Here is a 27048-nt window from a genome sequence, read left to right as displayed (position 1 = left end):
CTACGCTTCCAACACTCTTCCGGACCATGGTTCGCCCCCATCTCGAATACGCCAACGCGGTCTGGGGACCCTTCAACCGAGAAGACCAGAAGCGCATTGAACGGGTACAGCGACGGGCCACGAGACTGGTTGCCAGCATCCGCCACCTGCCATACGAGGAGAGACTCCGGAGCCTGAATTTGCCATCGCTCTACTATCGGCGCCGACGAGGCGACATGATCTCGGTTTACCAGGTGCTTCGACGGGGAGTGGATGTTGACCCATCTCAGTTCTTCACTGCGGCGACGACGACCAGAACTCGAGGGCATGAGTGGAAGCTGTCCAAGCCAAGAGCTGTCTCCAGAGTGCGGCGGAACGCCTTCAGCATACGAGTCCTGAACGACTGGAACTCTCTGCCATCCGCTGTCGTCGATGCGCCCTCAGTCAATAGCTTCAAGGCCAGGCTTGACGAACACTGGGCTCACGCCAAGTACACCATACATTCCAACGACTGATGCAGTGACACACTGACACAAAGCTCGTCACGTCCGGATCCAAGAGGCCAAAAGGCCTTCCTAAATTCCGCATTTTATAAGTATAAGTAAGTATAAGTATAAGTATGATGTCATAGGAATGTAATGGAGATTTCACTGGACTACGTTCTTTAAAAGCTTGAAGGAAGGTGTTCATTGGTGAATAAGCAATGACGTAATAGGACCAGTTAAAAGGTTTTATTTGGAAATTAGGGTACGTGGTACAGTCATTTTGCTCGATGCTACTTGTAGTTCTCTATGTACCGTGCTACTTGTTTAGCTATTGCTACAAGATACGTCGGTTTATTATGCATAATCGAGGCAGTATATGTAAAAGTTCTGAAAACAAGGCAAACAAGGGGTGGGTATCAATATATTAGTTTCATAGTGTACCTAGACGCTATCTGTGCAGTTGGTTTATATCAACATTGACATAGCCTTGGACAATGCTGATGCTATCAAGGATATTTTGATTTGTGCCATCAGTTCAAGTTTGCATTATTATGCCTGTGATGATTTACTCTGGAGTGCGATTTCACAGAGTGTGTGTACCTATTTAACTCCGTGGGCATGGACTCTTTTTGAAAGTTGAGCATTTTCCTGAGATTTAGACAAGTTGTGTTTGTGGGCATAGTCACAGACTACAGTCAGGTCAGATTATGGGCATAGCTGAATGACATGATATGTTATGTTGTCCATTAATCTGAAGTTCCCTTTTTTCCAACAGTTCAGCATCTCTGGAGTAGTACAGCAATCAGTGACTGACACTGGTATGGCGACTCCACCGACCGCTCCAGCACCATCAGCTGGCCTTGAGGAGAAGCGAGATGGCCACACCGTCACCAATATACCAGTGGCCCGCACCGAGCCCTCTGCTGCCTCTGACGTCCGTGTGCTTGTGCAGGAGGAGGGGCGCGCTGCTAGGAATCTGCTCGTTTTCAATGTCCTGGTGGACAACAAAAGCCCTGGTTCAGGTGTGTTAGTAATGCTTCTATGCTGCTGCAAGTAGGTGCTGCACTTTGACGATGCCCTGAGCTAGCATCAGCTAATGTCAGGAATATTTAAAAGATCATCAGAAGTTCTCTTTCTTATACAGTGTGCGAAATAGAAAATAGATCTTTCAAATAGAAAGATATTTGACCGTCCATGAAATGGCATCCTGTACCGCTGTACCTATTGAAAGTTTTTTCATTCTTTCTACATTCCCATAAGGACTCTTTTCTTCTCTCTCCCCTCACACTCCTCCTAACCCCTGTTCTGCAGTGCTGCGCTCGGCTCGCCGTCAGCCGGCGGCCTCGCCGCGCGCCGGCCGTCCTGGTACCCAGGAGGAGCGGCCGCCGACGCGCGCTGCCGCCGCCAGCGCCGCGCGCAAACGCGGCCGCGCGCGCTCCGTGTCGGCCGGCCGTGGCTCGGCCAAGGACCTGCACGCGCGCTACTGGACGTTTCTGTTTGAGAACCTGCGCCGCGCTGTGGACGAGATCTACCAGACATGTGAGACTGACGACAGCGTGCTCGAGTGTAAGGTGAGTACTGCGTTAATGTGTGTGTAGGAGTTGGTGTGTGTGTGGGGGGGGGGGTATGGGGTGTGCAAAGCTGGACCGAGGTTATCGGCGCATTTCGTGAAAGCTTCTACCACGTATGTACCTAAAATTGACGCCGGCAGCCGCATGTCTCCGTATCACATTTTGTTTCACAAAATCGTTTATCATATCGACACTTCTTCGTTACCGCATTTTTTCTCGTATTAACCGGTCCTCGCAATTTTTCGTCTGCAGTTCCATTTTCACCGTCCACGCATATTTTCCCCCATCAATTTTATTCCACGCGCTGGCGAATCATCGTACCCTTATTGGCATATGTGTTCTTCTGTCTTCCGCTATTCGTCATTCCCACAAATACGTATTTCCCTCATCCGACTACACCTGGCCTTGTGAACCCCTCCTATGGCATTTTCCACTAACTTGCACCGGTGTCGGAATTGTCGTCATTAGTCATGTCACCGATTGATGAAATCGGCCCGGAGAGCGGCTATCTACGAAAATTTAAACCAGCCGCGCCGACCCGTATTCAGTGTGTTTGGCTTATTTCCAGGAAACGATAATGATCCTGGAGCGATGCACCCAGGACTTCCGAAATCTGATCGAGTGGCTGAAGATCAAGTGGGAGTACGACCACACTCCGAAGCCGCAGCGTCCCGCCTCGGTGGCCTGGGAGATCCGAAAAACGTCGCCCGGCAAGGTCGGTTAGACACGCGCCCAACGCGGCTGCCTGTTACCGACATGTATGGAAGCGACATAGTGCGCAAGGACGATCATGTAAGGTTGTCCCCACACCGACTGCTAGGAGCTTTCTATTTTATGTGTCTCCACGTCTACTCGTGACGCTCCCTATTTATTATATGTCTGACGGTTCGCCGGTACCGCTGAAGCTCCCCGTGTAATAATATGTCTCCGCTGCCGCTGACGATTCCCAATTATAGCGCGTCTGACGGTCGGCTCTGTCGCTGATGCTCCCGGGTAATCACTCGTGTAACGGTACGGCGTTGACATTCCCCGGTTATCCACCTGACGTCCGGCCGCTGTCGGCAGCAGTTGCCGATGGCGCTAGTCGAGCGCCGGCTGGTCGGGGAACTGAGCCGCAAACAGCTGGCGTTCGAGGAGCGTCACTCGCGGCCCGACTCGGTGTCGTCCGGCAGCGTACGCGCCGAGCCGGACGCCGCTGTCGGCCGCTACCTGGAGCAGGCGCTCCGATCGGCCATGGGCTCGCCGGAGACGCCGGCGGACACCGCGCGACCGCCCCCGCCCCCGGCCCCGCCCCCGCCGCCGGCCGAGTCGGAGGCGGAGCGGGTGGAAGACAGGCCCTCCCGCGGCTCACCACCGCCTCGACAGCCCCAGCCCCCGTCTCAGCCGGTGACAGGGTCGGAGACGACTCAGGACGGCGCGCCGAAGCCGACCCGCGCGCGGACGGCGGCCCGGGCCCGGGGAGGGCGCGCCGCCGCCTCGGTGGGCGTCTCCAGCCGCACCGGGTCCGGGGTCTCACCCCGCGGCGGAGGGCGCGGGACGGCGACCCGTCCGGCCTCAGCGGCGGCCGGCGCCGCGGGCAGGACGGAACAGAAGGCGCCCACCCGACCGGGACCGACTCAGGTGAGAGCGGCGACGGCAGCAGGGGTTTACACCGGGAACAGCGGTCAGAGATCGGCGGGAGGGAAAATGTGCTAGCTGCTGGACTGCTCCTGGTCTGCAGTTATAACGTTATAATTCTGCAAAGGCGACTTCATATTTTTATCGCTTATCGTTTCTTATAGTTCCTGTGCTTGTTAATTGCCTTTTTATGTTGATCGTGTGTCTGGCTGCTATCCAAATAATGAAATTCTGCTTTTTATCAGGATCGTGTGACGGTGAAAGCTATTTTCGTTTTCCTTATGTAACCCTTGCCTTCTGTCTTCAGCCGGCGGGCCGGGGCACTGCGGTCTCCTCCGCTGTGAGCGCCACCCGCCCGGAGCGGCCGGGGCTGGCCGCTCGGAGGGCGGCGCGCGGCGGAGCGTCCCGTGCCGCTGGTCCGCCGCCCGTGGTGCGGTCTGCGGCAGTGGGTCGCGCTGCTGCCGCCGCCGCCGGCCGTCCCGTCTCCGCCGGCCCGGGCCGCGGCGGGCCGGCCGCCCTGCAGCGCTCAGCCACCGTGTGCTCCGCGGAGCCGCGCCCGTCGCCTGCCCAGCTGTACTCGAGCTGCGTCAAGTCACGCTCCAACTCGTCACTGAGCTCGACGGCCTCCTCCTCGGGACACAGCTGGGCGGACCGGGTGCGCGGGGTGGCCGCCCCGGCCGGGCCGCCGCCGCACGCCGCGCTGGCCGGGCCCGCGGCCGCCTCCGCCGCGGTGGAGACTGCTGACCCGGCCTCCGGTACCGTGCCCGCCGCGCCCTCCGACGGTAGGTGCAACGGTCTGCTATAGCCTTGGGTCAGCTGATCAGAGGGCTGGGGAGGTGGAGAGTGCTCTCATGTCGATAGTGATACGCAATGGGAAATGCTGCTACAATCAATATGCTTGTGCCCTCAATCACTGTTTTCGTCGACGCCATGAAATGCTTATATCCAATGTGCATCACGTAAACGCCGGATCTTATTTCGATCAGACCTTATTTTCAAACCTACCTCGTCGCCCTTCCGCCGGTCCGGCTCTCTTTCCCAAAATAATGGCCCGATCTGCGTGTTCCAGATGACGGCGGGGGCTGGGAGACGGTCAAGAGTCGGTCCCGGTCCCGGCTGTCCTCCCTGAACCAGGTTCAGGTCAGGGCGCCACTACAGGTAAGACCCAGATTACACTACACACTTAACTAATTAGGTACTAAAGGGTGTGGGTGAGCTTTGGATCGAGTCACTGCGTCATTTCTAGGCGTTTTTTCGGCTGGTGACTTTGCTGTTACGAGCTCCCATTATGTTGTGTTCCTGTCTTAACACGTCTATACCCTGTCGCCGGCAGCGTAAGGGCTCGGCGGAGGCGGCCTGCGGCGGCGGCGGCCGGCCGTACAGCGCCCGCGCCCGGTTCCACCAGCCCACCTCAGCCGTGTCGCTGCCCTCCCTGGCGGCCGCGGCCGGCCAGCCGGCGGTGGAGCGGGCCGAGCGCCGTCCCAGCGGCGTCAGTGAGCGGGTGGCGCGCCGGGCGGCCGTCGGACGGGGCGCCGCCCGCGCCGCCGCGCCCCCGCCGCCGCCGCCTCCCGACAGCCCGGCGCTCCGGAGGTCCCGGGAGAGGGTGCCCGGCACCGCGGGCGGAGGAGGCGAGGCGCCCGCGCCGGCGGTGGCGGCCGGGGGAAAGGCGGGGTCGAACGGAACGAGCGCAGACGAGCGAAGGTAAGTTGGAGCGGTGTTCGTGTAGTAAGGTTTTGGAATTGGTGCTTCAATTAGTTATGTATGCCATGCATTCTTATAAAACGACTCAAGAATTTACACCAAGCAGAATTCGAATCACATCCCCTGCTACCATTATAATAAGAAAAAATATGTACATGTGAACAGGTATAACAGTCATTTGGGTTCGTTTTGGTTTCAGGATGCTGGACGCCAGTCGTGGCGACTCGACAGTACCTTCCGACGTCCGTCAGAACTTGAGCGACGTGTCGGCGCCATCTTCCGGGACTCTAGAGCCCACGCCGGCAGCTGTTTCAACGGTCACCGCTGGCGGGGCGGAAACAACAACAGTGTCTGTCGCTGCCTCTACTGCCAATAAGGGCTCAACGAACCCCACAACTACTACAGAGAGAGGAATAACGGTCACAGCACCCATAACGGACGCTACCGTCACCGAAACCACCACCGTCACTGCCATCGATACGACAGTCAACACAACAGCCACTACCACCGCTGCCACCGCGCTCTCCATCTCTATCCCCACCGAGCCCTCCCCCACCTCTGCTCCGTCCCCTGCAGCGGTCGTGTCCCCCCTGACCTCCGCGCGCGACCTGACCTCGCCGGAGCTGGATGAGGACAGCGTGGACGAGGAGATGGTACAGGCGGAGCGGGCGCTCGAGTCGGCCATTGTGGCTGAACGGCACCTGGAGCAGCAGCTGGCCGAGACGGAGAGTTGTGTCATCGAGGTGAGGGTGCGGGACGAGGGAAGAGAGTGGATACTCGGTACGGCGGGCTATAAATGACTTAGTCATTCCTGAAGAGTGACGATAGGAATAACATGTCCAGTAGCCTATCAGGAATTATACGCGTACCTAGTATTTGTATTGTATCTTATGGTCAGTGCGACATTAAGTCACCAGTCACGGACCATTTCTTAGCCACATGAATTCAAATCACCTGCCATGTCATTTTCCCGACTCTTCCGCTCACGTCCCTCGCTACCCCTCTCAGGTGGACACTGAGACGGACGGCGACTCGACCTCGATCGACACAGAGTGTGAGGGGGACGGCGGCCCGACCGAGCCGCCCAGCCGCAGTCTCATCGAGGACCAGTACGCGCCAGAGCTCGACAGTGAGTACCGGGTGGAGGGGGAGGATGGGAGCGGACAGTCGCTGGCACGATTCTGACTCGGTGTGTTGGGGTGGGTGTGAGCTGTGAGCAAGATCAGTGACAGTTTGCTGGTGTGCTGCGTTTGAGACCTTAATTCCGCCGCTGCCGCTGACAGGTTTGTCCTGGGGTGACCGGACGAACCTATTGTGACCTGACACTATCTCTTACCCTTCAGGTCTGTCTTGGGGTAACCGGATGGACCCGTTGTGACCTGACCACTACCCTCTGCCCTTCAGGTCTGTCCTGGGATGACTGGATGGACCTGTTTTGACCTCTGACCCCACCCTCCAGGTCTGTCCTGGGGTGACCGTATGGACCTGCTGGAGGAACTAGAGGAGCTCTCCAGCCGCACGCCCGGCCGCGGCCTGCAGATGCACGAGAAGCTCTCCTCGCCGAGCCGCAAGAAGGCGCTCTCGGAGACCATTCGACTGCACCAGGAGCGACAGCAGAAAGCCAGTAGGATGAGACGCACACTCATGGACCGCAAGACGCAGAAACTCAGCGAAATCAGCATCAAGGTAAGGCGGTGATCGGGTAGGGGGGGGGGGGCGGCGGGCTGGTGATCGGGCTGGGGACAGCCAGGTGATTGGGCTGGGGACGAGCTGCTTAGGCTTGAACCGTTTAGGTGAACAGGCGATGCTGCCGATAATCGCAAGGAGCGCTGAAGTTACCCTGTTTGACTGCTGCATTACGCATTTCGGTGTTGTTTTAGATAGAACTATCGTGCATTGCCGTCGCACAGCCATGCTCGATTTGATATGCTCGGTCTCTGCGCCTCCCCCCCCCCCCTACCGCCATCCTTACCACCCGCACCCCGCACCACTCACACGCCCTTACCCTGGCCTCACCCGTCAGATCGAGGAGGTGCGTCAGCAGAAGGAGCAGCTGCTCGAGCAGCGCCGGCTGATGCTGGAGCGGAAGATGGCCCGCGCCGAGGAGAAGCGCCGTAAGCACCTGCAGGACATCGTGCGCCGCGCCCACGACGAGGAGGAGAAGGCCAAGGAGATCGCCTTCATCAACGAGCTCGAGGCCAAGAACAAACGACACGAGTTCTACTCGCAAATTCAGGTGGGCGCCTGCGGCCGCGGGGAGGGAGTAAAAGGTCGTATCTAACTTTATAACTCACTCACAACCGCAGTATGTTCCTTAGTACCTTATTTACACCACTCTGTGGCAGTCCTATGCACGACTCACGTGTACCCATCTTCAGATCCAGAAGGGGCCAGCACCGTCACGCCCGTTCACGTAGTTCGTCCAATCCTCAGACCCAGGTTACCTGGGTAGGTGACTCGTCGCCCCGTCCTTTACGTTCACATATACCCCGTCCACCCCCAGACCCAGGAGGCGCGTCTGGCCGGGATCCAGGAGGAACGCCAGCGCCGGCAGGAGGAGAAGGCCGCCAAGGAGGCCGCCGTGGAGGAGAAACGCCGTGCCCTGGAGGAGGAGCGGCGCGTCAAACTGGAGGAGCTCAGACAGAAGCGCAAGGAGCGCCTGGAGCGGATCCACCGCGAGCAGCGGGACAAGGAGAAGGAGCGACTCGAAATGGCCAGGGAGAAACAGCGGTGGGTGCCAGAGGCGGAGGGGGGGGGGGAGGATGCATGTGGAATCATTTGATTGCTCTTACTGGATGGGAAGAATAAGGATTGTTATCATGTCAGGTTTAGCCATAAAAAAGCAAGAAGCTAAGACGTTGGAATATGTTGCATTAGCGTCCGCCTCTACACCGGGTAGGCAGCAACTGATGAACTGACCGATGTGCTGTCTTTCCCCGCGGCAGACGCTGACTGACCACCCTCCGTTATGGCAGTGGCTGAGCTTTCCTCTGCTCCTCGTCAGGGACCGGGACGAGCGCCGCTCGGCGCTGCACGCCGCGCAGCAGGCCAACACGGAGGAGCTGCAGCGGCGCATCCAACAAAAACAGGAGGAGTCGGCGCGGCGCCACGAGGAGAACATGGTGCAGATCCGACAGCGCGCCCTGGAGCTGAGTGTGCGCAGCGCCGCGGCCGGGGGAGACGACACGGCCGCCCAGCTGGCGCCCTACGACACCAAGAAAATGTGCACACTCTGCAACGTGCTGGTCAGTGGGGCGACGGGGACGGGGAGGTCAGGGGGAGTGAGCGGGAATGGAGGATAGGGATAGCCTGCGTCTGCGCACAATCAGGATGTGATCAGTCAAGTGGCGTGATGACTGAGCGAACCCAGTTTATCTTAGACCTGCCCCGTCCCTGCCCGGCTGAGCGCACAAACTGCCTTGGAGTTACTCCTGTTAACCTGGCACTGTCCTCTCTCCCTGTCCGGCTGCTCTGACACAGTGTTCTACCCCGTTTCTCATTGTCTATTTCAGATTTGCTCGGAGGTGTACCTGCTGTTCTGACACCCTCGCTCTCCCCCGTCTGTTTCAGATCGGCTCGGAGGTGTACCTGCTCACCTGGTATCTGGTGTACCGCTGACACTACCTTCTGCCGTCTGTTTCAGATCGGCTCGGAGGTGTACCTGCTCACCTGGTATCTGGTGTACCGCTGACACTACCTTCTGCCGTCTGTTTCAGATCGGCTCGGAGGTGTACCTGCTCACCTGGTATCTGGTTGTATACCGCTGACACTACCAGGACTACCTTCTCCCGTCTGTTTCAGATAGGCTCGGAGGTGTACCTGCTCACTCACCTCCGCGGCCGGTCTGACTCCCTCCCTCTCCCCCGTCCGTTTCAGATCGGCTCGGAGGTGTATCTGCTCAACCACGACCGCGGCTGGTCTGACTCTGTCCCTCTCCCCCGTCTGTTTCAGATCGGCTCGGAGGTGTATCTGCTCACCTGGTATCTGGTGTACCGCTGACACTACTTTTCCCCCGTCTGTTTCAGATCGGCTCGGAGGTGTACCTGCTCACCCACCTGCGCGGCCGGCAGCACCAGGAAGCGGTGCGCGCCGCCGCCGGCTCCGACCTGGCCGGCGAGGAACTGCTCCTCTACAACCTGCGGCACATCACCGACGCCGCGCCGCACCAGATCATCAACATGACATTCGACAAGGAGAGACACAAGGCGCTCCGCAAACGCTGCAAGAAGATCAAGGCGCGCATGGTGGCCAGGTGGGTGCCCGACGCGGATGGGATGTTGGAGGGATGTTGAATATTAAGACAATTATGTCTTGTTTTATTTCATTCTGTGCTCATTCGTAATGCCGGTACTGACTACTGATACTGTTTTATTTACCTTAAGTATTTACCTTAAGTAAAGGTCATTAGATACCCTTTCGAGTAATAAGACCCTTTACTCAAGAGGCGCCTCCTCCTCTTCTGATGAAGACGAGTTGGCTGCCATGCTTGTTGTCGCCATAAAATGACGACCACTGTTGTTAGTGACAGTAGCTACTGTTGTTAATACGATGAGTAGCCACTCTTGAGCATTAGTAGGAGAAGTTGTAGTTAAACTTGTCGGGGTGGTCCTTCCATTCTTTCCCAAGTCTGAACTTAAAAACATCGACATTTGGTGCTTCAATAGTGTTCCTAGACAGCTTGTTCCACGCCCGAGTCACTCGTGCCGCGAAGAAGGCTTTCCTAGGTCCCAACTGATGCTGAACCTGCAGCTTTTGACCATGACTTCGGGTGGTACGGCTAAGAGAGTTCTTGAACATGCTGTTGCGACAACACGAGCACTCTCTTTGGTAGTTCACCGTGTCGAAGCCTTTTAAGATTTTGAATGTCTCGATAATATCTGATCTTTGCCTTCGGAATTCAAGGGTAGGCAAATTGAGGCTTCTGAGACGATCTGAGTATGACAGGTGAGACAGCCCCTTCACCAGTCTCGTTGCCCGCCGTTGCACCTGCTCGAGTGCGTCTTTATCCTTCTTAAATTTGGGGCTCGATATAACAGCGGCATACTCAAGATGGGGTCTCACGATGCTCTTGTACAAGGCTTGAAAGACATCACTGTCAATGTTTGCAAAGGTATGTTTTGATGACTCCGAGAATTCTATTGGCCTTGTTAACCTGGTTCATGACATGTTTTGAGAATGATAGTTTCTTGTCAATAGTAACTCCTAGGTCTTTTTCTTCACTGACTGCTTCCAGAGTGTGATTGTCTCCGTCTATAGTAGTCATAGTATATTCTTTTTCAGGATTAGTTGATCCTAGATGCATGACCTTGCACTTCAGTGGATGGAATAGCATCTGCATTATTCTTGCCCAATCCTGTATAGAGTTTATGTCCTCTTGTAAGCCATTTGAATCATCAGACTCGTTGACGACTTGATAGACTTTCGTATCGTCGGCAAACATGGAAATGAAACAATTTAACAGGTCGGGAATGTCACAAACAAACATAGAGAACAAGAGAGGTCCAAGGACTGAGCCCTGTGGCACCCCGCTCGTTACATTCCCCCAATCTGAGAGCGATCCATTTACTTTCACCCTCTGCTGTCTGCCAGTGAGGAAGCTCCTTATCCATCGGCATGTTACGTCATCGACTCCCAGAGCCTTGACCTGGGCCAGAAGCCGTTCATGGGGCACAGTGTCGAAGGCTTTGGCATAGTCTAAAAATACAACATCCACAGGTAACTTGTGACTAAGCGCTTCTGTCCAAACATCAAGTGCTTCCAGTAGGTTTGTGACCGTGGATTTTCCCGTGATGAAGCCATGCTGTTGATGAGCGATAAAGTTATTTGCCTTCAGGTGAGTAATGATGTCTTCGCCAATTATCCTCTCCAAAAGCTTACATAGTATTGATGTCAATGAAACTGGTCGGTAATTTGCAGGATCACTTTTGTCACCCTTCTTAAAGATCGGTGTGACGATCGCCAGCTTCCACTGCAGGGGAATTTCCCCAGTTTCAACGCTTTTTCTAAATAATGCCGTGATAGGTGGCGCAAGCTGGTCTGCAAGTTCCTGTAATACACGAGGGTGTAACTTGTCCGGGCCTGGTGATTTATCGACCTTAAGTGTCTTCAACATGGCATTAACTCTCTGAACAGTTATTGTAACTTCCATCTCTGACTCCAAGGGCTTCGATGCTATTGTTGGAATTGATGATACGTCCTCCTTTGTAAACACGCTCGCGTATTGCTGGTTCAATATGTCAGCTTTGTGCTTGCCATTACTCGTGAGTTCTCCATTAGCACTGCGTAAGTCAGATACACCGCATCTCGACTTCCTACGGCGGTTGACGTAGTTCCAAAACACTTTATGGTTACCTTTTACTTCTTTAGCCAGTTTCGACTCAAATTCCCGCCTTGCTTTCCTTGTCGCGTGAGTAGCTTCGTTTCTTGCCTTAACATAGCTCTGGTAATCAGAGACATCTTTAGTGTTCAAAAAACGAATCCAGGCGTGCTGTTTCTTCTTCACCATTCTCAGAGCATTTCGATTCATCCAGAGGGGATATCCCCTTTTCGATTTTTTGTTAGGATCAACCTTGGGCACATGCTCTTCTATCAGATCCGCGATCGTTTGTTCAAGTTTATCTGCCATCTCCTGCACAGATTTACCTTCAAACAATCCTTGCCAATCCATGTTAAGTGCTTCCCTCATATCTTCATAATTGGCTTTATGGTAGTTCAGCACCGCACTCTTTCTTGCTGGAGCCTTTGGTGCAAACGACATAACAAATGAGATGCTGACATGGTCGCTTGCTCCAACCGGGTCACCAATGCTGAGTTGCTCAACCAACTCCCGCTCATTTGTAAATAGTAGGTCGTCGAGAGTAGCTCGCTGTCCATCCCTGTATCTTGTTGGCTCCGTTATATGTTGTAGAAGGTAGGTGTCGTGTATGCATTCTATAAACTTCCGGGCTGGGCTGTTCTGGCTGACACCTTCTGGAACTTCGGGGTCCGGGGTCCAAAATATTTCTGGGTGGTTGAAGTCCCCAACTATGACTTTGTGGGAATGATTTGAGGATGCCGCCCAACCAAACATTTTGTGGAGATCATGATCCAAAGGAATAGCTCTATTTGGTGACCCACTTCTATAGATCACCCCAACGAGCATACTGACCCCAGCCTGGGCACCAATTGAAATCCAGGTACAATCTTGAAAGTTGCCGCCCACCGTAGGATACACTTGCTTGGCCAGTAAGTTTTTCTTGACGTAAATTCCCGTACCCCTTGTACCTTCGGCAGAAAATTTGCTAGTAAAAAGGTCATACCCAGGCACTTCCATAACAGTATGTTCAGGTATCAATCCAACTTTGGGCTTCATTTCTGATAACGCAAGAACATCGTAGTCCTCAAGTGCAATGAGTGCCAAAATAGAGTCGTATTTACTCATGATAGAATTATCGATGTTCGCATAAAACACTTTTAACGCACTTGAATGTGCTGGGGGCCCGGTTGTTTTCGTGCCATCTTGGATGTTTAGCTTTGCAGTGATGGAACCATGACCACTTCGTTCCGTTTTATCATCCATTTCTTTTCTGGGAAAGCTAGGCGTTTTTCCTGCAATAGTGCTCGCAAGTTTTTTGAAGCCTCAAGTTGGCATTTTGTAAGATCTGGACGGATAAAGACACTAGTATATGTTTCATCACGGCTTGTTCGCAGATCCTTCGCTTTAGCCAAGATCAGCTTCTTTTCACTCAGTGCCTCGAGTTTCACTCTAAGTATTCTGGAGCCTGTGTCTTTCATCTTTCCAAGTCTTGTGGCCTCCTGTAACTTCACAGATAACTTGAACTCAGACTTGATCATTTCTTTGAATGCTGCAATGTCTCCCTCGCTGCTGCCGGTCTCGGGGAGGTTGAAAACAACCAAGTTTAGTTTTCTGTTTTCAATGTCTTCTAGTTCAGTCAGTCCTTTCTTCAGGGCTCTGGTATCGGTTGTGTCCTTCTTTACTAGCCCGCGCCCTGCTGGGGGTCCTGGATTTCCACGCCCTGCTGGGGGGGGGGGTGTTTGAACACCCCCCCCCTTGTAACTCGGCTCCTGGGCCACGTAGCGATACGCGGAAGGCGGCGTTCGAAAGAGCGTCAAAAATAATGACGAAATCACTTCGGTCAATTTTTTGGTCAGGTCAAAGGTCAGGTCACCAGAGGTCATTGAAGGCAAAATTTCGCCGATTTCCAGGTCGAATGTCGAAAATTTCCAAGAAGCCAACGCATAACTCGGGAACCAATAGAGCTACAGCGCCGCGGAAAAGCGCATTCGATAGCCCTATTAACGCCCTTTCTGAGTAATTGTCTCAGATTTGACCTAACGTCAACGGTTTTGCCTGCAGGGGGAAAAAACTGCAAAAATAGCCGATTTTTTGGAAAACAATTTTTCTGCAATAACTTTTGACCCAAGCCTTGTACGAGCTTATTTTTACCGGCATCGTGTTCCTCTCGTCAAGACGCATCGAATGAACTATAACTTGACCTTGAAAGGTCAACTTGAAAATTTGACCTCAGGTCAAGGTCATGACCTGACCGGAAAGGGTCATGTTGCATATCAGTCGATCCGTATCGTCGAGCTGAACACATCTAAGGCGTTTTCATCGCTCTAGCATGCCTCTATCAAAAGTTATTTGCGAAAAACTGTTAGATACCATTCGTGACCTAAGATGACCTCAGGGCATAAACAAGGGTCACGGACACCATTTTCAAGTTCAGTGTGTCTAAACCACTTATAATTCGGTGTTTGGGAGTGTTTATAATGTCTTTCATCCAAAAGAGGCGCATTTCAATTTTCTCCCATTGACTTATAATGGGGAGGTCGCAAAATTGACCTGACCTTAGGTCATCGATATCAAAATTCTGAGATATACATTTTGTACATGCTATTGCTCTTAGCAATCGCTGAAAGTTTCAAAGCGATCGGTCACTCGGTGTAGCTATGACAGACATTGAAAGTTTTTATGAGGTGAGGTCACTTCAAGTGACCTGGTGACCTGACCTTGAATGACCTTGGTCTGAAATTTTCACAACATGTGTAGAATTGATGTATGATAAGGTGTACCAAAAACGGCGGCGCTCCGCGCCGCCGTTTTTGAGATATTCGCGAAAAACCACAAGGGGGGGGTGTTCAAACACCCCCCCCCCCAGCAGGGCGCGGGCTAGGCTTGACTTTACAGTCACGGCCAGTTCCTCCAGTCTGGTTTCCAATGCTGACATGTTTGCTCTTGCTGCTTGAGCATAGCTTGGACTGCTCATCTCCGCTGATGCCGACCCACAGCTTTGCTCCACTTGTTAACATTTTATCAGGATAACAGCTGCGGTTTCAAAAGCTGGGATGTCGTTTGTAACCGGGCTGTCGACATTGTGTTGTGGCGCGACGTGTATTAACAACATTGAATAATGAATGAGCGTCAAACGTCTGCTGTTGAATCGGTGCGAGGCAGACCAAAACCCTAGCGATGCCATAAACAATGGATATTCTAGCGAGTCCAGAGTCGCTGGATATATGATATATCCGTCCGTACCTCGGTTATGATTGGATAATCCGTCCCTGCCACAGAGTCCTCCCCTCACTTTCCCTCGGTTTCAGGTCCGCTCTCGCCCACTCTCATGCTTACCCCATCCCTGACTTTTCTCCCTGTTCGGTGTCAGACCCTCTCCTCCTTCGCTGACCGCCGCCCCTCCCCTCCTCCTGCAGACAGCAGGAGTACACCCGCAGCAGCCAGGCTCGCCCGGCGCCGGTCGAGTCTCCGCACCGCGCCAAGCTCACCAAGTGTGTGAAGGACCTGAGTAAGGTGGTGTCCGGCCAGGGCCGCGGGCCGTGGCCCAACGCAGCTGTCTCGGCGCTCGACCGCACGCTCGGCGAAATGCTGCGCATCCTAGACAAGGGGGTAAGACGTGACGCCGGGGATTAAGTGGTGTGGAGTAGGGGGATAGGAAAGAGTGCTTGAGCTGTATTTTTTACGGAGCTGAATACGGCCATTAGATTCCCTGTAACTGTCTCCAAACCCCTGTGGTAGACTGCGGCCGACCAGCTCCTGGTCTTCCGATGCTCTAACTCCAGTGTTCCAATCCCAGTCTCACAGTGCTTTAACCACACCTTTCTGTGTTCTAACCCCCCTCCCACCCACCCCCTGCCCCGTTGCAGATCGCTACCGGCCAACTCTTTCTGTATGCCGCCGGTGGTCTCGCGGTGCTCTGACCCCCACCTACCTGTCCCTGCGGCAGATCTCAGCCGACCAGCTCTCGCTATGCGCCGCCGGCGGACTCCAGGTTCTCTCGGATATTATCGCGCTCATCCAGGAGGAGCTGGCCAAAGACGTCGAGATCGTGCCCGCCCGGTGAGTGAGCCGGGCTCGGCAGCCCGAGGAATGTTGGGTAGGACGGTGCCGGTGCCTGTGCTATGGCTAAACATCAGACTCTGCATGTTGGAGCTGTCTTGATACTTCATTATGTCTCGAGCTTATTACAGTGCCATATTTTCACCCTTTTACTGTATGATTAGCTGCTCCTCCTCTAGATTTGATGCCTTATATTCTCCTCGGAATTTCTAACCAGTCTCGCCTCATATTGTGATCCTGACCCTGACCCAATGATGCTCTGTTCCGACTCTCCCTGACCGTCATCCTGACCCGACCCCTCACCGTGAACTGACTGTTAGGGGTCAGGGACCCTCACTGGAGTGATTGACCCTTACCTCCCCCTGACCCTCACCCTGACCCGTGACCTCCGTCCTCACAGGACGGTCAGTAACGTGAGCCGAACCCTGGCGGCCGCCTGCCGTCAGAGTGCCGACAACTGCCTTCACGTCATCAACAGCAACATGGTGGGCGCTGCGCTCGACCTGCTCATGACACGGTGAGGGACGGAGGGCGAGCGCGAGACTCTGGGCGGTCTGACAGCGGCCGGGGGCGGGGTCGATGGGATGTCTGTCGGAGCTATTGTTCTACGCTAGAGGGAATGTGTGCACGACTGTATTTTTGTGCTGGATTTTGGAGATGGAAGGGGAGCACAATCGATCGTGGCTGATGTTGCCAGATATTCTGTGATGACCAGTGGTGTCCCTATCCAGTTAACTTCGCCTTACAGATTTCCGTGCGGGTGCCGTTCGACGCGACCTAGCACCTGTGACTCTATCGGGCTGACACTGTCCTGCTACGACCTGATCGGACGGATCTGTGACTCTGACCTATGCCGAGATGGCACTGCTCTTCCTGCTCAGTGACCAGGCTCCGGGCTTGTCGCTTGCCATACTTATTATAATATCGCGACTCCACATCTGACCTGACCTGACCTTCCCCCTCCGTCAGGTTCACTCGGCTTTCGCTTACATGTGTCATGCCCTCGCCTGACCTGACCTGACCTACCTTCCCCTCCCCGTCAGGCTGACCCGTCTGTCGTCCACGTGCGCGGCGTCCGGCGGCGTTCGCTGCGACCCGGGCGCGGCCGCCCTGATGCAGCTCACCTCTGCGCTTCTGTCGGCGCTCACCGGGCCGGACCTGTCCCACCAGCGCTGGGCGCTGCTGCAGGACGTCTGCAGGTGGGTCGACAGCCCCCCTCCCGCCGCTGCCTCCGGGGGGGGGGGGATTGAGCTGACCGGGACGTAGTTCGGCCGTGTCACCCCGCCGCAAGAGTGGGGTGTGGCTCTAGATTAACTGGGGTACCCGGGATTATTTGTTGTTGGCTGGATTTTGACTTTCCTGTATTTCATCATTTCTGTGTCCCAGACTTGCACTTTGCAGTCTGTTAACCATCAGTTCAAAGTCGTGGATAAGTTGGTTGACTGGATTTTGGCGAGGGGAGGCGAGTTGTATCATATCATTGGAAATGATTCATGCAGTCTAGTTGAGGTATTTGGACGTTAGCTGTTTCCTCATAGTTGTTTTTCTTCTGATGCAATTGATCCTGTCGGTGGGTCGGCCTTAAACCCAGCAGCTTTGTCATGTTAAGCTGTAATAATTATCTGCACCTATCAAGTTGTTAAATACCGGTTAGTAGATAAACATGGCATTTAACCCATAAATCAGGCACCGCTGCGGGGCCCGGGTGCCCCATTCAGCTCTGGTGTAAGGCTCGCGGCCCGGGCCCCCCATTCAGCTGATAGTTGTATATTGCTGGGCTTAGCGACGAAAGGGCTACAGAACATTCCGCAACGGCTTATTTTGCGCTTATTTGATTCGATATCGGATTGTTTGTTCCGTCTGTAGCATTTATCGAAATGGCCGCCGGTTTTGCACTATCCAATGACGCTAATTAAAAGCTGATGGCTCTGAGAAGTCGTTCAGCCAGAGTTCAGGTACCAATAACCCTTGACAATAGCTGTGTGCACAGGTCAGACTCTTGGAACAGCGTCTTTCGATGGCGGTATGCTCACTGATAGGCTGGCTCTGTTTTTATTCGTTTATTAGCGTTGTTTATGGCGTGAAATCGGCGGCATCTTGAGTCACCGAGCTATCGTGCACCGGTTTTAAATCTGTTACTAGCATGCCTTAAAAGGACCGAATCACGGGTGTTGGCGAGGTGGGTCTAGGTCAAAGAGTCCAAACTAGGCCAAACTTGTTGCCAGGTAGTTCGGATGTTACTATGTGGGCCTTAGGCCGAACTGTTATATATGGGGCGCGCATACAAAATAAAGTAATGAAATTGAACTCACTCACGCAAGAGGAACGCAGCGACATGACCACAATAATTTAAGCTCACTCCTCCGCGTATAGATGACTGCTCTGCTAGGATATATAGTGATTATGCATAACTATAAAATACATAGAATAGTTTCTCGATAGCTCTTAGCTCCTAGAATAGCTCCTTGCTCAGCTAGCTCAGCGCTGCCGGTAAGAGGAAGTCATAATGCAGTGTTTTGTTCTCGCCGTCTCCGTGACTGACCTCCACTCTTCCACTGGTCTCTCGGCAGCTACCTGGTGTGTGTGGGCACCGTGGACAAGATCTCGTCCTTCTTCAGCTGCGTCCAGGGCGGGCCGGACTCTGAGCCGCACCTGGCCGACTTTCTGACCCAGAGTCTGCGCCTGCTGCGGGCCATGGCCGCCCTGCTCACTGCTAGGTCAGGCGGGTGGCGGGGTGGGACACCCCTTTCCACGGGAGAGGGTCCCGTCTTACGTGTGTAAGGCATGGGGACAGTGACAGTTTAAGGTGAGGCTGTTCGCTTTGTTCTTAATTGGCATATGCTGACGTCTGGGGCAGAAATGTTGGACGTCTCTCGGGGCTATAATGTTCCGTGCCCGTCGCTGGCTAAACTGATGGTGTTTTTGAAAGTATCTGCTTGGATCGACAGTTCCAGTTACAGCACGTCATAACTGTTACTCTTCCAGTTACAGCACGCATTGTTATTGAATAGCATGTGTCGTAAATACCTACCGAGTTGATTTGGTCTCAAGATATTCTCCTAAATATGAAACCCACCGGACGATATACTGTTTTCTTCTGCGTCTGTTGTCGAAATTCTCCATCCTCGATACACAGCCTTCATGACCTTTGACGTCCAATGTGCGCCTTTGACGTACGTTATGTGACCTGTGCCCCATGACTTGTACGCCGTGCCGCCGTACCCTGACCTGCCTGTCCTCTGCGGGGTCGCGCGGTGTTCCCTCGCGCTGCTGCGACCCGGAGACGTCAGCACAGGGCCCGCTGACGCACTGCGATACAGACCATAAACCCACCCCTGGGCGCCGGCGACGGGCGACGGGCCGGAGGGCGAGCCTCCTTTTTATGACGGTTCTGACGGCAGACAGACTGGCCAACGGGCAGCTGTATCAATTCTGTGTTTTCCGGCCTCGCCCGACCTGTGACCGTCGAGCCTCCGTCCGCAACCCCCCCCCCCCCCCCGCCCCGTCTCTTCTACCCCTCGGTTAGGTGCTGCTAACGACTAACGAGTTTCATACTTCTCTACGCGTACTGCAGACCGGACCCTACTCAGTCCTAATGTTGCGCTATTTATTGCTGTGTAATGTTTGCCTGAGGGTGATTGAATGTCCATTTTAATGCAAGTATCGTGATAGGTGGCTGAATAATTCGATGTCCCGCCTCGTCAATAAATCATCTTACTCTTAGCACGAACCTTGCATATCAATCGGATGTTATGCTAACATGTGATTAACATGAGCAACAGATTTTACAGTAGCACTAATGAATTTTATTCCTCTCTTTTCTTTTGAATGTAAATAAAGCGCAACCTTCTCATGTTTACGGCCAAACTCTTCACGAAAATCATTGAAGCTTTAGCGCTTAGAATTTAAATTCCGTCCAATTTCACTATCTAAATTAGAGCTCATTGCAATATAATTCTGTCTGTGTGTCACATCTGACTTTTCTGTATTTCATCATTTCAGTGCCCCAGACGTTGCAGTCTGAGTGTTTACCATTAGATCAAAGTCGTGGATAAGTTGGTTGATAGGGCTTGCTAATCGTTTCGCAAGCCAGTCCGTTTTATGAGGCGTCCCTATCGGAGCATGATCTGACCGTCGTCAACACTGGTGGCCATGGGGCGGGCCCACCGGCAGCGGGGATTAGTTTATGGGATCCCGGATCAGTTATGAGAATTCAGTTATATTGGGCAATTTACCGAACAAAGTGCGCACTGCTGCGCTGCTTCAGCCTGCCTTTTCACGGAAACACCCGACCCCATCTTGCCTACCGAAGAACGCAACAAAAAATCATGTAGACCAAAATAAGGCAGACTGAGAGCCTCTCCTCTTCCCTCCTCTTTCCCAGGTATATCAAACCTCCCTTTCTCCCTGCCTCCCCTTCTCCCCGGTCTCTCTAACCTTCCCCTCTCCTCCCCCAGACACCCACAGAGCACACAGAGCAAGGAGCCGCTGGACCGGACCGGTCTGATCGCCACACTGCAGGTGACCCAGCTGTGCGGGGTGGTGTCTCTGCTGTACGACGCGCTGCTGCGCCACCACTCGCCGGCGCAGCGGCGCAGCACGCCGCCGCCGCCGCTGGACCAGGCCACCGTGCTGCTGGCCGCCGAGGCGCTGTCCACTCTGCTGCAGCTGGCGCAGCTCGACCTGCACATGTTCCAGGTGCGGTAACGAGCGGGGGAGGGAGGGGGGACGGTGGGAACAGAGGACGGAACAGGGACGGGCGGGACTGGGTAGGGGCGGACGGGACGAACGAGGTGTGAGCATTGGCAGAACGACTTCTTCGTGAAGAAATGGAGCTTAAGATGAAACGAGAGACTAGGCGAGGGATTGGCAGGAGAAGGGTTCGACAGAAGCTGGTGGAATAACTGAGCAGAGGGATGAGTACAGGTCAGAGGCTAGCCGGGACGTAGGGAGGGAAAGTTAGAGTCCCGGTAAGGGAGAGGGACCGTGTGAGACAAGGGAGGCAGGGTAGGGATCAGACATTGCACGGAGAGTGGGTGTACGGGAGGGGGGACGGGTACTGTGCTCCGAGCGTGTAGACTATACTCGTAGATGCAAAAAGTCGGATTTTTATGTGATGTGTCATGAGGATGTGTTTGATAAGCTGATGGATTTCGAGGGCAGTGTTTGTGTTATGTCTACCTGTCTGTTTGTTCCTGCCGTATCTGTCTGTCTCTATGCATATCTGTATGTTTCAGCTGTGCTTGGGATTCGGGGACCGTGTCTGTATGTCTGTCTATCTGTTTTGGGTTTGTCTGGGGTTTGATGGTTATAATGTGTATATGCCTCTGTTCCAGCTATGTCTGGGCTTCGAGGGCCGCTCGGTGGAGTTTCGTCACGTCACCAGCTACCTGCTGTGGTACTGCTCGCACCACGAGCAGCCCAACCTGCTGCGCCTGGTCATCCAGACGGCCGGCTACTTCGCCGCACGTTGCTACGACAACCAGGTGAGGTCCCAGCCAGAGCGGTCACAGCGGATAGACGGACAGACAGCCACATTCAGAGCAGGCTCCTGCTCAGACTGATAGGCAGACAGACAAACGGGTCCTTGCTGTACACAGCCAGACAGCTGTGGTCCCTGTTGGACAAAAAGGCAGGAAGGTGGGTCCATGTTTGACACATACAGGCAGGTATTCCGACCCCGCTAACTAGACAGAGGCATCAGCCCTCATCAATACCTATATCGCACATCAGGCTTCACCAGCTGACCCCATCGTCTTATGGCCACAATTGTACGCCCTCGACACAACACAACATTCATCACTGATCAGTCACTGTGCTAATTACATACGTAAACAATGGTATGTTGCTGACCTTTCAGGGTCATTTAAAGGTTTCGGAATTAATTGCACCAGTTTTGTTTTCCAATATTTTCTTCGGGTAGATGTACCATTCTGTTTCCTAATTCATTGTCACACTTCAGTCAAATTTTACAATATCTTTTTCGCAATGCGATTACTTCATCGCCAATGATTTCCGTACGTTGTAACCTGTCACATTTGATCCACCACTTGTATTGACTGATCACTTGATTGTGTGATACGACGGTGCTCACCATAACATGCATCCTGAGTGGCCCGCCCCCGCCCCCGCCCCTGGTCTGTCTCCGACGGGATTAAAGACCGATAGTGTGACACGTTGATAGGAGTTGTTGCATGTCGCTCTGGCTATCACCCCGGCCCCGGCCCTGCAATGTCCCCCGGCGGCGGATAGGTGCCTTCGAGTGGTGCAATCGCGGAAATGGCCGCATTCCGACACTCGGACTCGACTGTGGAGGTGTCAGGATTGACGCCCTGGGGGTGCTCAGTTTGACGTCAATGGTTTCGTTTGAAATGCAGTCGTGTGAGCTCACTAATGTACATATTATCACACGCATTGATTGGCTCGTGATGTCTTTTCCCGGTCGAAATAAGATGACGACAACGCAAATATGCTCGTCGATGCGTGCTGTCAAATACGAAATCGCGTGTCACTTGACGTCGGAAAATCTTTGCAAGAATTGTCAATCGTCAATCAGCAAAGCCTTATTTTTGTGTTTGACGTTATCTGGTGTCAACTGATACTATACTCTCCAATGTGCTTCTGAAAACTGTTCCGATATGTAACTTTTCTGTTGCGAAAGTCTGTGTTTGCACCCGCATGTCGGTCAGCCCTGGGAAGCGGCGGGACGCTGAGTTCGTAGACTGAGTGCGCTGGTCACTGCTGTGGAGTAGGCCAGACGGTCGGTTGACCCCCTCCCCCCCGCCCGTATCAGCCCCATTGTGCATTTGAAGTGCGTTGAACAACCCTACGAGGGCTATACTATCCATTGACCGGCGTTCTGTCCCATACGACACTGCTGGGGTGCAGTCGGAGCTTCCCAGTGGAGACTGTGACCGCCACACTACGCTACCTTCGCTTATGTGGTCGTGTGGTCAGAACCTGTGAATGAGGGTTGACATGTGCGCTATATCAATCAATGGCAAATCAATGGGTATGACGAGTACCCTTGAGCGTCGATATTAGGGTGAGTGTAGTACTCACTAACTATATATTGAAATTGATTGGTGATCGTCTGCACTTAGATCTCACACCTACCTCTCAAGGGTCTGCTGCAAAAAGTCCTTGTTGGCTAGGATTACGTATAATCTGAAGATTATGCGTATGCGTATTGATCTGATAAGTAATGACTCTTATCTGAAGGGCCATTTATTAATTTGAATACGTATCGATGGGATAAGCCTGTCGTATTGAGATATTGTTTTGGTGCTTCTGTACATATAGAACATTTACTTACGTTAATGAAATACGACTGCTACCTTCAGACGTGAGTAAGTGCAGGGGACTTGCTCGGAAGGCCATAATTTGAAGAAAAATGCATGTTTGTTGAAGTTTGTTGAAGAGAAACCACATATTGGTTGAGCATTATCCCAAATGCCGCCTAGCTAACTCAACGATCACCAGATGGACTTGCAGTCGACGGAATGGTAATGCCCAAGTAACCAGCATAATTACCACAAGGTACGAGCGGCCGCCGGCGCGGCTGCTCGGGTAACACTGCTCGGGTCCACGCGTGGACGGCGCGTTATAAATTCTAAAAAGTCCGCCGCCGTCGGGGTTACGCCCTAAAACGCTTATTGCGGCGCCGTCGATTGACGCACGAGGGTGAACTTTTGACGACTCGTGGGTCACGTGATTCAACAGGTCGTTAAACATTTTGGGCACGATGCGGCCGGGGGTGCGCCCGTGGCGCGTGCTCACGTGGTGTGCCATAGGGTTTACACTAGAATCGGCAACAGGCTATTGCTCGGGAACGGTAAGGGCTACTGGGGTGAAATTTTCACGCCAAGTCGGACGTGTGCACTCATTTGTCGTATTAAATTTTCGAGGGTGTGGGTTCAGCGGTGTGCACGTGGTGGGGCCGCGATCGGCGCCGAGCAGAAGGCACGTGCTTTAGGCTCAGTTGTTCGCTTGCAAAACTCAGTGAAAATAATCGGAGTACTTGGTCCAGTAGTACAGTGTACTTGGTCCTCATGACCGGCCAATATCATCGTCCACTTCCCGTTCCGTTTCAGCCCGATACCCAGTCTGTTTTCTGACACGCCTTCCCTCACACAGATGGTGCTGCAGAAGGGCAACATGCCCACGGTGCTGCAGCAGCTGCTGACGCGCCGCTCCGTCTCTCCTGTCACAGATGGTGCTGCAGAAGGGCAACATGCCCACGGTGCTGCAGCAGCTGCTGACACCCCGCTCCGTCTCTCCTGTCACAGATGGTGCTGCAGAAGGGCAACATGCCCACGGTGCTGCAGCAGCTGCTGACGCGCCGCTCCGTCTCTCCTGTCACAGATGGTGCTGCAGAAGGGCAACATGCCCACGGTGCTGCAGCAGCTGCTGACGCGCCGCTCCGTCTCTCCTGTCACAGATGGTGCTGCAGAAGGGCAACATGCCCACGGTGCTGCAGCAGCTGCTGACGCTGCCGTTCGCGCACTTCAGCGACCCGCAGCTGACGGTGGTGTTGTTCCCCACACTGCTGGCCTGCTGCATGGACAACGCCCAGACGCGCGCCATTCTCGACCAGGAGCTCAGCTACCAGGTAACGGCGACGACGGAGGGGCAAGGGTGGACTTAAGGACAGGGTTGGTCAAAAGGGGCGGGGGCGGCCGGTAGAACAAGGGCGACTTAAAGGGACGAGGACGCCCTAAAGTGACGAGCAAGGACGATGGGACCAGGGGCGGTCTAGAGAGGCGGGTGGATCCCTTGCTGAAGTGACGACTAAAAGGCTGTGGCGTCTGGCAGCGATGTGACTGGCAACGACGGGGGATGGCTTTACCAATTGCCCTGTCTATGTTGAGGTATATTCTGTTGTCGGTGACAGAAAATTATTCTAAAAGGCAGAAAGAAACGCAATACACAATTGGGTGTGAACTGTGAAGTAGGGAGACGGCTGTAGTTATTCAAGGCGAGCTATGAAAGAGGTAGTCATGACATGTGTTACTACTCTGATGGGACTCTGACCGCCCTGATATTCGTCACCATACATCCCCAGAAGGTGTAAATCCTTTGCTGTTGCTTTCGTCGATGCTTTGCTGGCTTTGTGGTCTGTGGTCGGCACCTTCATCTGAAACCGAGCAGACTGTCGCCAGCGTATCACTTTAATCGGTGAAGTCTCGCCGATTTCACACTGCCATGTGGGGCGGTCAGTTTGCAGTGTTCCTATCTCGAATGTTTTGTGTGATTCAGGGAACAGAACCTGTAATATTGTTAGGTATTGAACTTGCGGTGGTGTATTGCATGATTGTAGATTCTACGTTGACATATCATTGACGTCATTTTTTTGTAAACAGAGGTTAACTTGTTTGCTTTTTGCTTATCATGTGTTGTCGATTATCACTCATATCCTTAAATCATTATGCTGTTATTTAGTCATCTCCCATTTCAGTTTGATCCCATTCAGTTTGAAAACCACATTTCACACACTTCTTTATTTTCACATTGTGCTTTACAAATATTTGTTGACTAGGATGTATCTAAGATTTCCTATGTCATTTGCTGTTTGTGTGGCACTTGGCGCCTTCCGGCAGCTCCGCCCACCCTCGGGCGCCACCGCAGATAGTCGCCCGGTGTCCGCCGATTATCGGAAGCGAGCGTCCACTCTGCTCGCAGCGCATACCACTGCTGTCCAAACAGGACGATAGCGGCGGCTCAGGGTCAGGGAGGCGCTCCTTCCGTACCGGGGACGGGGCGGTAGTACTGGTCGGCGCACACAGATTAACATACCCGGTTCAAGCTGTTACATACCGTGGGGCGTTTTTACTCTGGCTCTAATGATATGTAATGCACTGCTGTAACAATATCACAACGTGCCCACCGTATCCGGGCTATGCAGACTCCTTTCCAACTCGCCGATAGTCCGGTTGCCGTGGTTCGTAAGCAGTTATTCCTTTTCGGCCCTGACTCCTTCTCATTCTGTCCTCGGATATTTTTTTCTTGAGTTTTCTGACGCTCTCTAACATTCGTAACTTCTTCCATTTTTATTTCTGGTGTTCTATGTATAACGCTATCTGGCCCACTCTACAATTCCTGACGCTGTACCATTCTCTGTCAGATTCTGGAGGACTTTCTGAAGCAGGAGTCGAGCCGCGGTTGCCACCTGGTGCGCGTCCTGCTCTCCACAGATGAGGAGAGCGCCAGCGTCCGCTCCGGCAGCGTGGCCTCGTCACGGTCCTAGTGACCAGCGTAACGCCCGTGAGGGTGTCCGTGTGACGCTCGGAAGGTGACGCAGTGTGACGCTCACTCTGGCTGAATCTCCGCTACACTGGCTGCCGTTTAGGGGTGGCTCAGTGTAGTCTGCGGTGATAGGTGAGCATGCTAGATCGTGGGATATACAGAATTCTAACCGACCCCGAGCCGGGCAGTGCCGGTTGCCTCAGCTGCTGCAGTGGAACACTCTATGCAAAACTACTGTGTTAAGAGAGGCTGTACCGAATACCCATGAGAAAGCCACCGGTGAAGACGATACCCTTGGCCGGCCGGGGTCGTCCTGGACAGCCCGAATTCGGCCCGGTCTATGAGAGCCCGGACGGTGTCGCGTCGTCCAGCCAAGTAACCGCCGGGATGAGAGATCTGGGGAGGTAGGAGGCAGCCCCCATGGTCTTTGTGACGCAAGGAGGGGAGCGGGATGGGTAGTCGCCAAGTATTATAGCGGACTACCGGACGGCTGACCCTATGTGATAGTTCGCTGCATTTAGTGATGCTCAGCCTTCGTGTGCCTGTACTGCCTTTTCCCGATAGCTGGGCAGCTGTATTACAGGCTGAAAGTGGAATTATCACAGCTAGTTTCACGATATTCCCAGTCGATACGCATTATACGTGAGTTAAGCGTGATCATAACAGCTTTCTAACCAGGCCAGAACCGTTTGGCTGTATTTGATGTAGGCGTTAAAATATGTTGGCCAAGAGCCGCGGTAGCTGATGTGTACTGATACGAGAAGTTCCTGTTCTAACAGTATGCCTTTGTGCCAGATCACAGACCGGTCTGTATAGGTCTGCGGCCAGATCTGAGTGTAGCTGACGTGCGGCCACTGTGACGCGGAGCCGCGTGTGGGCCCGGCGCACTGGCTCGTTCTGAGTGTAGCTGACGTGCAGCCACTGTGACGCGGAGCCGCGTGTGGGCCCGGCGCACTGGCTCGTAGGCTCTGTGCACTGCGCGGCCGAGCAGTCACCAACTGTGTACTAATCTAGTCTCACTAAGCTTTCGTTGTTGATGCGTCTGCTATTTTCGCAATAAACGTTTCTCATATACCTATGTCTTTTTTACGCGAAT

At 53.7% G+C, this 27048-nt stretch overlaps 2 protein-coding genes across 4 annotated transcripts; both read left to right on the top strand.

The window, feature by feature from the left end:
- The first annotated feature begins 783 nt into the window (after positions 1-783).
- On the top strand, positions 784-5524 carry LOC122383684 (S phase cyclin A-associated protein in the endoplasmic reticulum-like). Its single transcript, XM_043370363.1, has 8 exons — positions 784-873; positions 1240-1486; positions 1776-2035; positions 2604-2750; positions 3104-3655; positions 4224-4307; positions 4986-5141; positions 5519-5524. Exons 2-8 carry the CDS (start codon positions 1285-1287, stop codon positions 5522-5524), a joined length of 1407 nt encoding a protein of 468 aa, XP_043226298.1. The 5' UTR covers positions 784-873; positions 1240-1284.
- Positions 4986-27026, top strand: LOC122383674 (S phase cyclin A-associated protein in the endoplasmic reticulum-like). Of its 3 annotated transcripts, none has more exons than XM_043370339.1 (17): positions 4986-5353; positions 5553-6096; positions 6362-6482; positions 6813-7039; positions 7377-7589; positions 7857-8083; positions 8358-8598; positions 9379-9605; positions 15065-15257; positions 15595-15707; positions 16108-16224; positions 16751-16906; positions 18278-18424; positions 20165-20397; positions 21036-21193; positions 24148-24318; positions 25831-27026. In XM_043370339.1, exons 2-17 carry the CDS (start codon positions 5554-5556, stop codon positions 25951-25953), a joined length of 3210 nt encoding a protein of 1069 aa, XP_043226274.1. In that variant the 5' UTR covers positions 4986-5353; position 5553; the 3' UTR covers positions 25954-27026. The 3 variants fall into 3 exon arrangements, with proteins under 3 accessions (XP_043226274.1, XP_043226275.1, XP_043226273.1); XM_043370338.1 differs by having other exon boundaries at positions 4987-5353; positions 20165-20405; positions 21044-21193; XM_043370340.1 differs by lacking the exon at positions 18278-18424 and having other exon boundaries at positions 20165-20405; positions 21044-21193.
- Positions 27027-27048: the final 22 nt, after the last annotated feature.

Source organism: Amphibalanus amphitrite, unplaced genomic scaffold (assembly GCF_019059575.1).
Source record: "Amphibalanus amphitrite isolate SeventyFive unplaced genomic scaffold, NRLGWU_Aamphi_draft 000170F_arrow, whole genome shotgun sequence".
Classification (NCBI taxonomy): domain Eukaryota; kingdom Metazoa; phylum Arthropoda; class Thecostraca; order Balanomorpha; family Balanidae; genus Amphibalanus; species Amphibalanus amphitrite.
This window is presented reverse-complemented; position numbering and strand designations above follow the sequence as displayed.